The sequence below is a fragment of the Falco punctatus genome, assembly GCF_963210335.1.
Source record: "Falco punctatus genome assembly, chromosome: 1".
NCBI classification, from domain to species: domain Eukaryota; kingdom Metazoa; phylum Chordata; class Aves; order Falconiformes; family Falconidae; genus Falco; species Falco punctatus.
In genome coordinates this window covers 73,684,290-73,698,670 of record NC_137580.1, presented here as the reverse complement: position 1 = coordinate 73,698,670, position 14,381 = coordinate 73,684,290, and the positions used below count along the sequence as shown (strand labels likewise).

The 14,381-nt window shown below is 36.1% G+C and overlaps 1 protein-coding gene across 3 annotated transcripts in view; it reads left to right on the top strand.

The window, feature by feature from the left end:
* The window catches only part of GRID2 (glutamate ionotropic receptor delta type subunit 2), a 790,688-nt gene that overhangs the window by 542,901 nt on the left and 233,406 nt on the right, over positions 1-14,381 (top strand). For all 3 annotated transcript variants that reach the window (XR_013924346.1, XR_013924347.1, XM_080368765.1), the window contains exon 5: positions 7,833-7,886. Coding sequence is in view for 1 of the 3 variants with exons in the window: in XM_080368765.1 (XP_080224891.1) it covers positions 7,833-7,886 (54 nt within the window). In the remaining 2 variants the exon portion in view is untranslated. The remainder of the gene's footprint in view (positions 1-7,832; positions 7,887-14,381) is intronic.

The window sequence follows — 14,381 nt, the reverse complement described above, 5'->3', positions numbered from 1 at the left end:
AATTTTTTTTTTTTTTAAAGTAAAAAAGTAAGTAACATGTAAAGAACAAGAGATTTTACGACATTAATTTAGTACTATCACTATGAACAACATCTAGTTACATATAAAAAAGATCATAAGAAATTCTTAACAAGAAAGGAGGGTATCAGCAATTGTACAACAGTAATGATTCTGAATTTACATGAGTTTGAATCACTTTGTTATTTGAAATAAGCAATTTCTATGTGGGAAGTACATTACTGTTCATTGAGAATACTATTCTACTTTCTAGCAGTGATCTTCCAGTGCAGGTAGCACAATGTGCTCATGGTTCCGAGCTAAAGTCAAGTAGTTTCAGAATGGATCTGTGGCGTATTCTTTTTTTGCTTGGAACTTCATGGAAAGGAATCCCAGAAAGAGATGATGCTCCATAAGAACAAAAATAAGTATTGCCATGTGTGGGTTTTCTCTCTCTTGAGTGAAAATGGATAGAGATTAAAATTAGATTCCAAAAATATTGCCTTTGGTGAAAAGAGATTTTTATGAGCTTCAGTTTCTGGTGTGCAAGAATGAGCTTTATAAATCAGCAACTTATTTCCCTACTGAGAAGCTCAAAGACTAAGAGCAGAGTCACAGAAAAGGTCTTGCTGTGGCACCAGCAGGAAGAAATGGTACAGATAGTCTGATAAAGTGGTGGCAATTTAATGATCTAGCAGTTAGAATTAAAAAAAATGAAGAAAAAAAAAAAAAAAGAGGGAAAAAAAACAACTTGGAGACAAGCTCAGGATTTCCATGCAAAAATCCTGCAGTGTTTAACAAAGTACAACATACTAAATAGTACAGTTCCATACATTTACCTTTCCAAACTTCAGATCAGTTAAGGTAGTCTTCAGTTTATCACCTAACTTTCTTAGTACTACATGTACATAAGCTATTACAATAGTCTTTAAATGTCAGATTTTGCTTTGCATACCACTGCCTGAGGAGCCATTTATAATACAGGAGATGGCTTTCAGTGCCCAAACTAGTCAAATCACATCTCTTCATTTAAAGGAAATGTTAAGAAATGGCCTCTAACTTCTGTTTGTTTGGTGGTTATTTTTTGGTTCAGTTGGATGGTTGTTTTTGGTTTTGTTTTGTTTTTTTTGAGGGGGTGGGTTGCTTCTGGTCCCACATAAGTATACAGGAAACCTGGCTTTTATCATATCTTAGTAATCATCATGTTGTTATGTCCCTAGGAAAGAAAATAAGGTAGAGGCATATATTCACCTGCAAAATAGCAATGGAGGCTCTGAGAGGTTAGTCTATGAAAAGACAGGCAACAAATCTAGTGGTATTGGACAAAAACAATTTACCAGTCTTCCAGCTGGAAGAGTGCAGTTCAGATTACAAGACCACATAAATAGGACATATTGTAGACAGAGGATGTTTGGAAGAGGTTAGCAGGGAGTTTGTGTCCCAGTTCAACTCTTGGGAAAACTAACTTTTTAAATAATTTTCTAAATTATTTCAAAACCAGCCATTTGCAAAACAAGAGATTATGCAATGCCATCTGTTGGCTTTTGTGAAAAATCAAATGGAAAATGTGGTTTGCTTGGTGGTGGTCCAGCAGAAAGAGAATCACAGTCACTACCACAGCTCCTGGTGGAGCAGAAAGTCAGGAGGAAGACCAGTTCTAGTTGGGACATTTTTCTTCAGTTTTTTGAGGAATGAGTTATGGCATCTGGGTGGCTTGTTGTAGAGCAGTCGCAACAGCAGCAAAGGCAAATCTGGAGCCCAGCAGCTTTCTCCTATGTTTTGAACATGAGATATCTGAGATGGCCAGATTCGGTATGGATCTTTTCATATATACAACGTTACTGTTCATTAGATGTTTGCAAGCATATGTGTGAAGGTGAATTTTGAAGATCAAGAACAGTTTTCCTGGGTTTCCTTTGTAAGGGTCCTGATCTATACCTTGTAGTTTTGGCCCACATCTATGGGCCCAGATGTATAAGGAAGAAGGATGTAGAGAAATTTCTATGTCGTTTTTCATTAAATTACATGCCCTTTTTGTTGGGAAGCTATTTTACTTTCTTGCTTATTATTGCACATGTGAAAAGCTTGCATGCTGGCACTACTACTGCTTTATTTGCCTTAGATTGTCTTGCATTTAGCCCATTTGAAGGTTTGAGCCCGAACGATAGAAATAGTTGTGATAAATTGTCAGGCTCTTCTAAAGATTCAGAAGTTCTGGAGTTACTGCCAGTGACAGATGGTTTGTCCTTGCTCATCACTTGTCTTCTTGACAGCATTTTTTGCTCTCTGCAAAATCTCCCTTGGTGTGTAGTTGAATTCTTCAGAAAAAGAAAATTGTTTTCTGCCTCGTCCATGTTCTTGCTCATTGGTTCAATAGCATCCGTGTTTGACTAAGTGGAACACCTTCCTCATGAAGCAGAAGTTTGATTTATTTTAATGGGGTATTAGGGGCACTGCTGGAGTTTGACATGAATGCATTTCTAAAGTTACAAAGATGTTAAGAATGATCTTTTATATCTTTTGCTGTGGATTTCTATGACTGAGTTTGAATGGCACCGAGTACTTGACGGGCTGTATCCTTTGCTGCAGGATTTATGCAACTAATGACACAATGTTTTCAAATATTCCAGTGTGAACTCACAGTCTGAGCAGTGGTTGAGTGGGTATAGAGTGAATTTTTTCTTCAGATTTTTCCATAATTTCATGAAGACTATTTCAGAACTGGCCTGCTAACTCGCTGCTTTGATTCTTAGTACTGGAGAATTATTTGATGTGGCATTAAAAATAAATGAATACTAACAGCCTATAGATGAAAAATTGCTGAATTCAGAAAAATCATTCTCTGAAGCTGTTGGCTATATTGGCTGTCCTCTGCTTGTTCTCTGACACCAATTTAGTTGTGTGAGACAGGAATGTGGGAGTTGCTTGTGGGCATTAGACTGTAAGAATGCAGCTCCCCCATTCATACTGGAGTTCATCTACTTATGTAGGTTCCTGCACAGTGAAGGAATGCAGAAATGCCATCTCAACAGCACAAAATGGGATTTTTTAACATTGCAAATATTTACCCTTTCAGTAAATAGAAAGTCTGAACTGCACGACAGTTGATACAGAATTAATAAGTGTCTGCAGTTAAGAAAGCAAAATCTATTTGAAAGCACAAAAACAACCATCTTGGGTCAGACCAAAGACTGTTCCTGTGTTTTACCTGTAAATGTGGCCCTAAGCAAATACCTGAGGGAGTATTAAGAATAGGGTAGGCATATATGATACTGTCTCCCAATACTCTCCCGGCTAGCAGCTATGTTTAGCTTTAGAGAGCTTTCTGCACTGAATATAGCTTTGTGTGTTTAGTAACCCACTACTGAATTCATGTATGATTTCCCCTAGAGGAAATGTGAAAAGAAAATTTGTCAAATATGTACATGGGTTTCTTTGTTTTGGAAAGGGTCAACTCTCCTCCATTTAATAGCTGTGCAGGATTTTGGTGTTCAGGTCTCATTATGAATGCACACTCTAGTTTTTCTCAGTTTTAGCTTAAGAGGTGAGCTGCATAAACAATATGTTCACCTGCCTTGTATGGAAATTTCGAATCTGTCCCTTGCCTTTCAGGAGTGCACACAAGCACTGCTTCCTGTCACAGAGCCATTGCACCTTGCGTTGTATTCAAATGCTTGGAGTCTTGAAGCCCCTACCTCCTGCACACCCCCATCAAATTCTTTTAATGCTTCTAGTATACAGCTATCAGATTTCTTTTTCATTACTGCCCTTATGCCTTTGCAAGCATTATGTTTTACTTTCATTATTCCCGGGCACAGAACACAAGTTCATGCCAGCTCACTTGACATGCGTGCAGATGTGAATTTCAAACAGAAAAAGATCATTACTCACATGATAATATGTCTTATATGTATACACACACAAATACTTGTTTTAACTTTCTGAATGTACTAGTCATAGAAACTTTTACACAGTTCCGTTACATACTTCTATTGAAGCTATGTTACATGTGCTTTTAAGTTGTGTTCAATTGTAAGCAGAACCAGCCATGCTCTTTTGATTTTTTTGGTTTTTTTACTTCAATCTTAATTTTTATCATACCTTCCAAGTGAAAATGCAGTGGCTTTTTTAAGTAAAAAAACAAAACAAAACAAAACAAAGAAAAACAAAACCACAAAACAGCAAATTGAGACAAAGGCGTTGTGGAACATTGTGTCATGATTGTAAAGGCTTGCCATGTTCAAGTAATGACTGTTTTACTGGTGGATAATTGTATCTAGGTGGTATTGCTGCTGGCTTTAGATATTTTAATTTATTTGTTTTTGGGAACTGATTTAATATAATCTCAAACTTCTAAACTTATGCTTAGTAACTGCTGAATGAGAGAATCTTCTGACTGTGAGATTATGCACGATTACTGTTAGTGTTTGAAGAAAACTTTGGGGTTGAACAACTTTTTCCTTCAAGCATCAAAACTGAAGGTTTACATAGTATTCTATTTATTTTCTTTAAAACAAGAGATATGCTTGTGTGTTTTTCTACAGTGAAAAACATAAGAAGCACAATAATAGTAAAATATTTGAAAGTTATTAATGATGATGATAATAGTACAGTACCCTGCAATTCATATAGACATAGTCAGAATGTGCACTGCCCAACCTAAAAGTCAATTAAATGGACAACATGGGCCATACTGGAAGAAGTGGTGTCCAGAGGTGAGGGACTGAGGTGCGATATCCTGATCTTGCTGAAATGCAGAGCTCTTTTGTGAGTGATATTAGTGGGACTAGGATTTCATCAGGTAAGACTGAATGACCCAAGGATGAAAAGATGGCCTTGAAAACCCAGAGTAATGCTGATTCCCATTTTAGATGTAAATCTATATTTCATATAATAAATTTAAAATAATCTAGGAACTTTCTCAGGGCAACATCAGTAATTTTTTTTAAGCACCCACTGTCAATACTAGAACAAGCTTAGGGTGGATGGGCTAAGGAAAATGCCAAAGAGTAGCTTCTGGCTGAATGAAAGGGAAAATGAATTCTTAGATCAGAGGCTATTTGTAGCCCATTTAAATTTAGCATATATTAGTTTAAGTGTCTCTGAGTACGTTACAAGTTCAACTCAATTTGACATAAGCTTTTTGAAAATGGCTTTAATATGTAGATTCATGAATGCATAAACTTCAATTGATAAAACATGATCTTTCTGTTGAGGAGGTTCGACTGTAAGTAAAAAATTGATTAATCTCATCTTATTATGTGCAAGTTGTGAATAAATCTGTCACAGGTAGCCTGAGCTGTTTGAAATAATAAGAGTGACTTCTGAGACCAGGAAGCCTCTTTCAGAGTCTGGCTTAAGTGGTCTGTCTGCTGTACCTAATAAAGACAGTGACATTTAGAACCAACCATACTGTGCTGAAAAAGCCTTGTCCAATCGAAATTTGAGAGCCTGGGCAAAATAGATACAAAGAACCAAGTATTTATAAAGAAACTACATGAACTGAAACCAAAGTTTTAATAGAAGATAAAGTGCGTTGAAATCTGATCAGCCGAAACTTCAGGCGCAAGGAAGAAATCAACTCTGCTTTTACTGTGTTACTAAAAACCAAACAGAAAATGTGAATTTTCATTTTGTGGATTCCTTCATTCTGAAGTTTTGGTTGACTGACATTTTGAAACAGAGAAAGAGCTTATGAGCCCTTTGTGGAACATTATTGTCTTTGTCATTCCCCTAACACCTCTGGGAGCCTTGATTTTTAGGGAGTCTCTACAGAAGTTAGGACAGACAAGGTTGCCAGGAACTTGACAAGAAACCAGAAAATGTCAGATGTGCTGCTGCTTTTTTTTTAAAAAAATTATTTTTGGTTTTTATTCTGCTTGCTTTCAGCAGCAGAAATATATGTAGATTGACTAGCAGAATTGTTTCTGCTTCAGTAAGGTGGTGATTTGTTTTGTCTTATAGAAAATTTAAATGGCATTGCTTATGTTGTAAATGTGAAACACTTTCTGTGCTTGGGAACTTTATATAAGAAGCAAATGCTCCCTTGAGAGCTTGGTTACTATTCTGTTGATTTTTAACTTTTCTCTGTTCCTGGATATGTTTGTCTTTCAACTGGTTTGATACGAGAGATGTGATTAGAACACCCATGCTCCAGTTCAAGTATCCTTTATCCCTGGGTCTGCTGTGATGCTTTCCATCACTTAGCTATTCAGTTTCTATCCTGTTCCTGTACATGTGCTGTGTGGACACTACTGTGGAGAATGCAAAAGAATGTCAAAGCAACATAACAAAACATTGTCACGACAGAGAGAAATGAATCTAAATTTTGTATAAAGTGAGGACCCTGATTCCTACTGCTAATAATATTGAATGTTTCCAGGAGCACATTATCAGCTATGGCATTGATTTCCCCTCATTTCTTTTTCACTGGTGATGTGAGAGTTTCAAATAAGAAGTCCATTCATATACTGTTGCTCTTTCCTTTTTTCGCAGTATCTCCAGATCAGAATTTCCAATCTTGCCTATCATTTTACTAAATAAGCAGTGATCTCAATTCTAATGGCCTTTGAATTAATAATGAAGGTTATCAGTACGCGGTCTTTTGCTGCTGTTTAAGATTTGGGGCCACTTAAATTGTTCTCCTTTGGACATGGCCCAATATAAATTGCAGCCATCCTTGGCAGCTGCTCTTTGTGTTGGTCATCGTTAAAAGCCAAACACGACCGCTTTTGGTCCAAGTAGTAACAGCTCAGCACTAGTCATCTATTTTAAAATTAAAACATTTTAAGTTCCAAGCCTTGTTTCCGTTTATGTGTCTTTGATTATTTTATTATTATTATTATTATGGGATTCAATGCAGTTTTAAGTATGCAGCAGTTTTGAATTGTGAATGAAGATGAGCATGGTGGTTATACAAATAAAATGGGATTGATTTGGTTTTAAAACTATTTGTGTCAATGCTAATTTAATTTCATTTAGAAAAAAATGTAAAGGTGTCCAGCCTTTTTTATACTTTGTTTCTGGCCTCCCTCCTGTCGAAGATGTCTTTCCTAGCTAATGAAAGCAGATCAAACGTATTTTTTTCCCCTCTTTATTTCCACTGCAACAATGAATCAAATATGACCCACAACAAAAAGTGTAGTGGATTCAAGGAAGGAAAGAATAGAGCTGAGTTAAAGATCAGTTAGAAAGTACATTTTCAGTCCAGTATAGAGGCAACTCCTGGAAAAATTTTCAGCAAAGGAAAGGAGATGCATGGGCAGACGATTAGAGGCCCTCTGTCCATGAAGCCTTGGACAGACTATCATCTATCATCCCTGTGACAGCCCTTTTTCTCAAGAGTACCCTTTCCTCCCCGTTCTTTGCATTTCTATGAACCCCGGTATTTGTGGTAGGAGATTTTTGGTTTGGTCTTGTTTTCTTTTTTTGAATTCACCAAAGTAAGCGTACACTGGAAAGGCCTTTAGAGGCAGGAGCTACAGAAATCTGACAAGAGTTACTTGATATTCATTTTCTGCCTTCTTCTCTGTTGCTCTCTCTCAATACACAATATTAAGGCTGAAATTATTTCATTTTCTCCTCAGTCAACTGAAACTTATCCTTGACTGTGATGCTGGCAATGAAATGTATTTTCCAAGTTTGATTAGCAAGTCAAACAATAATACAAATGCTTCTGCAGAATTTTGCTAAAGGTTCTCTATCCTCAGTTGAATAACAAAGGTCTTGGAGAGCACGTGCTTCGGCTTTTGTCATTTGCAGAGAGCATCCCTTTAAATTTTTTTTCTGGCTTTCATAAGCAAGCTGACTGATAGCTGGTTTGTTCTCTATTTCAGGTCGTGGAGACTAATTTGGTTGCTTTTGACTGTCACTGGATCATTATAAATGAGGTAACTGTCAAGTGAACATTGTTGTTTACCATGAATCCTGTTTTCAGGCTTACTGGCCGTATTCATGTTGATCTTGACTTTGGCAACAGGAAGCAGTAGCAACAACAAAGTTCAGGCATGCTGGGGGGAGTGGATGTTGCTTAATAAAAATAGAATTACAAGTTCTTAGACTTCGCTGGTTTATCTTGCCTATTTTAAGCAGAAGAATGAAAAAAAAACCTTTCCTTCTGAGTATCTTGAGATTTCATATTTGACTTGAACTGACTGCTTTTAAAGGATCTTTTTAAGGTCTTTTTCATATGTGATCATTCTTAGTGGAGTGCTTGTGTTTTGTTTATATTTTAATTTTCTTGATAGTAAAATCCCACCTTTCCCTTCCCTAGAATTCAATAATGGTTGATACACAAACCTTTTGATATTGTTGAGAGGCTTTTTGGTGGACTTCTGGATCAGGTCATACATGAATGTTCATGAAAGGGAAAAAGAAAGGAAGTTAAACTGAGATCCTATTTTAAAACTGAAATAAGTTCTTCCATGAACACTTGTCAGCTAAAACATGACAAGTCAATATGTGAAGTGGCTTTGCATATAAAACATTGAACAATGCACTTGTTTGTAGATTTGACAACATTCAGATTTATCTTTTGTTTTATGGAAAACGATTTAGGTCCAGAACAGCTGAATTCACTGAGGAGGTAACTCTCCCCTGACATGTAGATCGTGCAAGTACTGTATATTCTCAGCATAAAAGATTGCTTGGAGACATTGTGTGTAAATTCCAGGTCTGCTCTCCGGATTTACTGCGGACTTCTGTTTTCATACTTAATTTACAAGATTTTCATTAGTACAGTGTGCTAACTGTGAGATAATTTAATCCAAAGCATTGTTTTTTCAAGGTTATAGTAAGTTCTAACGTTGTTGCAGTGGGATTGTACTATGGCCTACTAGTCTAAACCAATGGATTTTTAGTCAGTTTTCCCCAGAGAAAAAAATGCCTCAGAAAGTGCTGTGAGGACAATGCAGGTCTAGCAGAAATTATTGGTCTGGGTCCTGCATTGCTCCTGACCAGCAATGTGTGTGTTTTCCAGCACTGAATGGAGCTGGTTGAGAACCCAGTTTTAAGATACAGATGGTCATGCGGACAACATACCTGTTTTCTTGTTCCTGTCAGATTAAACTAGAATTTACTTGTAGCAAGTGGAATCTTGAAATCATCTCTATTGTTCAGGTTTAACACTTACTATTTTTTAAAAATCATTAACTAAATCTAAAGCAGTCCATCATTAACCCCTATATCAATAGATTAGACAACAGTTTCTTAAGCAGGTCCCAGATACTGGCTTGCTCTTCAAGTTAAAGATATTGCCACTGTTTTTTCATTTTAAATCTTATTTGAATTGGAAAGTTCAAAGGAAGGTCCTTGCTTTTAGCTGTGCCAGCTTCTCCACCCTTAAAAAGCAAAATAAAGCCAAAGATCCATTCCTAGTGTTCATGCTTTCTCTTTGCTTTTTATTCAAAAACTAGTGTCTCAGTGGGAAAAAAAATGTTTCCTGAGCATTGTTATTTGCATGTTGCAGCAGATTAAATGGCAGACTGATAGAAGTGTTTACCACTCAACTGCCTTCTCCACTCCAGAACTTTCTCTGTGCTCGGTGGTCCCAACAGCTAGGAGAACTGAATGATATACACAGAGAAACGTACGTTATCCCTTCTTATACACGAAATGGGGAAAGCCACGATTAAGTTCATTCTAACAAACTGTGCTGCAAACCACAGCCATTAAAATCTCTGTGTCTTGTTCAGTCATTCCTGCTGTCAGTTTTAAAGAAGGTGAACATGTTTAATGCCATCTGAGCTTAATCTCCTTCTGGACATAAATCCATATTCCCACTCAAGAAATTTACTTTCAAGCTCTATTTGTTTCAAAATGCTAGTAATCTCTATTTTGTGGACACAAAAATCAGATTAACAATAAATAGGATTTGTAGATAGTGATATGGAAAGAATAATGTTTTGTCCTATTTTTCTTTATCACTATGATGAAATTACAACATAAATTTAAATATTTCCTGATGAATGTTGCATAACATTACTTGCTTATTGCAACATTTTACCAGTGCAGTAATGAGATTGCAGTGCCTCCACTTCAGCAGTGTAAGATTTGGAAATGCAGTGATTTATGGGGCCCTTACTGTGTGGTGTGTAAATTAGCTATTTCCACATTCAAGTCCATTTGATATGGTTGTTCATTGGCTGTTGATGACCACAGTAATTCCATATAACTCTGAAATTATCTCAGAGCTCTATCTGTTTTGTTGCTTATATGAATCTTTTATGACATCTTAAGACAACTTGGACATCTGTGTTTGTGTGCATGTATTGGCTAAATCAGACTGGCAACTAAGTAACTGTAATGTTGCTCCTCTGGCCTTCTAATTTGAAATTCTGTGGTGATCTAGTACAGTGAAAATGCATTGGTTTGCAAAATCCATATATTTCCTTGCATTATTCCTTGCATTGAGATACCAAAATAAGCTGGAATTGTCTTTCCTTTTCCATCACTGTGCCAAGGGCTTACAACACACCAAGTATAGTCATACAAAAGGAAATACCACCTTCAGTTTTGTGATCAGGAGTCTGCTTAGGCTTTGTGAGGTAACATCTGTTATTTTAATTGCTTGCTTTAAATGCTATAATGCCTGGAAAGAGTTCCTTAATTTTTATTGTCCCATTACTTGCTATTTTATGTAATACAACAAATTTGCTTAAAAACTGTATCATAATGGAAATGCATGTGTGGGAGGAGGGCCGTTGACTTAAAATGAAAGGATTCATAATTTGCTAAAGCATAATACATCATATTAGTCCTTTGCAAATAATACAAATCTCTTGTGATCCGTTCAGTCAGCTGAGGAAACAGTCTCCAAATAAATGTTCCTCTTTCTTCAGGGCCTTAAAACAGATGGTACAATTCTTTATTTAAAATTTGCAGGAGTCATAGATTTGGATGTAGTCATAGTTAAATATGCCTTAACAAAACATACAAATGGATTTCTCACATTCTCTCTCCATCTGTCTGTATGTCTCTGCTTGCTTCTTTTCCCCTGCGCAATAGTAAATACAACCTCTAAAAGCCCAGGAGAGTAAAATTATGTTTCTTCTATGACTTTTAAATCACAAGTGTACAGTAAGCTTAGATTTTATTTAGTGGAACTGAAGAAATGGCATTTGTATGATTTTCATTACTTCTCTTTCTTTTGCTCTTTTTAAATGAAAGAAATACCCTTTTCTTATTTTAAATCCACGTCTCTCTCAAGCATTTTCCTGTTAAACATTCAGGGGTGTCTTGCTATACCCAAGGCTGCCACCAGTTCACTATTACTGTTGTTTACTCAAGGACAGCCCAAAACACTTTCCACTGCCTACAGTTACCATACAGGAGGTGAAAATATTAATGCTACTGTACAAATAATTAGTTAGATTTCATCTGCATTAATACGTAAAATTATGACCAGCTCTATTAAAATTGGCATGGAACAGGTGCACAGAAAAGCTGATTTGTCTTAGAAGAGACTGAAAAGGTTGGCTTGATTAGCCTATCAAAACAGACTGACAGAAGATATGCTCTCTGTTTATAAACACATACAGAGTGTGGATAAATGCATCATTGTCAAGGGCTAGAGAGCAAGGTTGGCACAAGAACAAATGAGTTCAAATTTCCCATAAATAAACTGAGGGCAAAAGTTAATAAAAGTTTTCTAACTACCAGATCATCAGAGTCTAGAAAAACTCCGTCTTTGAGGAAAGAATGAAAAAAAAAAAAAAAAAAAAAAAAAACCACCAAAAAACCAAAACCCACAAAATCTTTTAAAGAACAGTTTATGAGAAGATTCCATTCAAACGCTGCTTTCAGATAAACACATGCTTTTCCTAGGAGAGTGCTGGTCCTTGGCCGATGCGTTCATCTTCTTCCACTGCATTTCAGCACAATGCTATGAAGAAGAGCATAGAGCATAATTATGTTTTAAGCTTGAGCAGTTAGATCAGGTCCTAAAATCACAGCTCATTTCAAGGAGTTCACATAATTCTACATTTTAATATGGATAGTTGATTAATAATAGTATTAGAGATTCATTTGAACCCTTACATTTTCCAATGATGATGGCAGGTCAGGTGTGAAATACCACCTGCTTTGGTACAGGTCAGCAACCAAGCTGCCAGCTCTTTTTTTTCAGACAGATGAGAGCCACTGAACAGACAGACTTAGCCCTGCTTTCTCCAAACTCAAATTTTTTTCTCTGTGAAAGCTAAAAATTGATTTCTCCTTGTCCTATCGGTTTTCTCTTTTTCACCATCCTCCCCAAAACCTGAGAAACCTAAGGCAAGTATAATGGAGCAAATGATTATGCGGTTCAGGATCTCAGTTCATTTGTTTTGGAGCGACCTTTAGTTACATCTTTCCATCAACTATTCCTCTTTTGAAGAGTGCTGAGAAATTCTGGAAGGGCATAGCACAAGTATGCTATGGCATGGGCAATGGCAGCCCAGAGGCCTCAAGGGGGTCTGCAGTGGCCACCCTTTCCCACTCTGCCCCTTACTGCTACTGGCTTTTGGGGGAGGAAGAAACACTTTCCAAGTTGTCCTGAAGGATGTCATGAAGACATGGCATGCACAGGAAAATAAAGGATGTCCAGTATATGATAAATACTGGAATCATCATCTTGGGCCAAAGTTGTGGTGTTTCCATAAGAAAAAATATTGCTGCCTTTGTGCTTGTTATAGGAGCATGTGAATAAATTCTTTCCCTCCATGTCTCTCAGCACTGGTGCAGTTGCTTTATGATGCATAGGAAGTCTCTGCCTAGGCTGCTTCTCTTGAAATAACAAGACAAAGCTGAACAGCAGCGCACATAAGGTGTCCAGTATATAGTCTTTCTTCCCACTGGAGTCTCTGGCTGATAATGTCAAGGTGACCCTCTATCAGTTCACTTTTCCTAATTCATCTGTGAAGAGCTATTAATTTAAAATAACATTTCTTTCCTGATTTGCCAACTCAGATGAAATATACATCTAAGTTTATCCTTGTTCCATTTGAAATAGGACAACCTCCCCTTTATTTCAAGTTCACACCAACAAAAGAAAGGTTTGGAACTATATATTGAATTTCTGATTTTTCAAAGAAAACCCCATAAAACCTAGCCTGTATTTATACAGGTGTCAACTCAGTTCAACTTGGCCAATTTTGTAAATTTTTTTTTACATTTGGTGCTTGTATAACAGATCATCTGCCATCCTTGTATCATTATACTGTATCCTTCTTTGAAGTGCAAATGAAAATTGTTTCCTCTCATACAATAGTTGCTTTATATAGTTTTCTTAAGTCAGATCCAAAATTCCAGAATGAGAGATGATATTGGAGAGTCATTATATAAAAGACTTGTCACTCAGTCAATGCCAAGTATTAAAAAAAATTACAAAGAGCTATATAGCAGATTACTAAAGTTGAATTTGAGTAGTGTTGCTTTGTTGTTACCCTAAAATCTGAATTTATGATATAATCAGTGGAATTCACAGCATTTAAAATAATAGCTGTCATTAATCTACTGATGTATATAACTCCATGGCAACCATACAAAAATCTCTTTGGTGTTTGGATTTTGTTATTAGTTCACAGGTGATACATAAAAATATGAAGTGGTAACCTAATGGTTAAAATGATAACACATTAATTAAAATGCACCAAAAAAAATGCCGAATACATAAAAAATAAACACATTTTTGAGGAAGAAAAGATAAATATTTGAGCAGCTGAAAATCAAAATCTCTTCTGAGGTATTATTTAACAATACAACATGGCCATGCAGGTATCAAAATTACATTATTAGGAAGGGTGTAATAGTATTGCTGTTACATTTTGGGCACTGTGTATAATGAAACCAGGCAAACTTTTTTTAAATCCCCTGAGAAAGGATATAGTTTTAAATCAACATAAGAAGCTTCTGGAGCTTTCCTTTCTGATTATATTGAAAGTATTATTAAAAAACTTACATGCATTTTACTAAAACAGCATTTATTTCTTTTTTACCGTCCAGCTAGCGAAATGATACAGACTAAATGAAAAGATGGCATCTTAAGCTGAGATAAACCATTTTCTGTGGTACATAAAGAATTAATTGACCAGAAATGCAAGATATTACACTGGACATAGATGATTCCATGTGTTATTTTTGTTTGCAGAAAAAAAAAATCTATATTTCATAAGAACATTAATAACAGATGAATTCAGAAACTATGACAATCTGTGAAGAAGAATAAAGTACTTTTGCTGTAGTTAAAAGTTACATCTCGTGTATTTTTCTTCCAAAATTTAAAGGAAAAAAACAAACACCAGTATGTCTGAAGAAGTTGCTTCAAAATAATTAATCTTAACTGAAGCTCAAAAAAAAGCCAAAAATCACTCGAATAGTTGCCTCAACATTTAAAGAGCTGCTTTTTC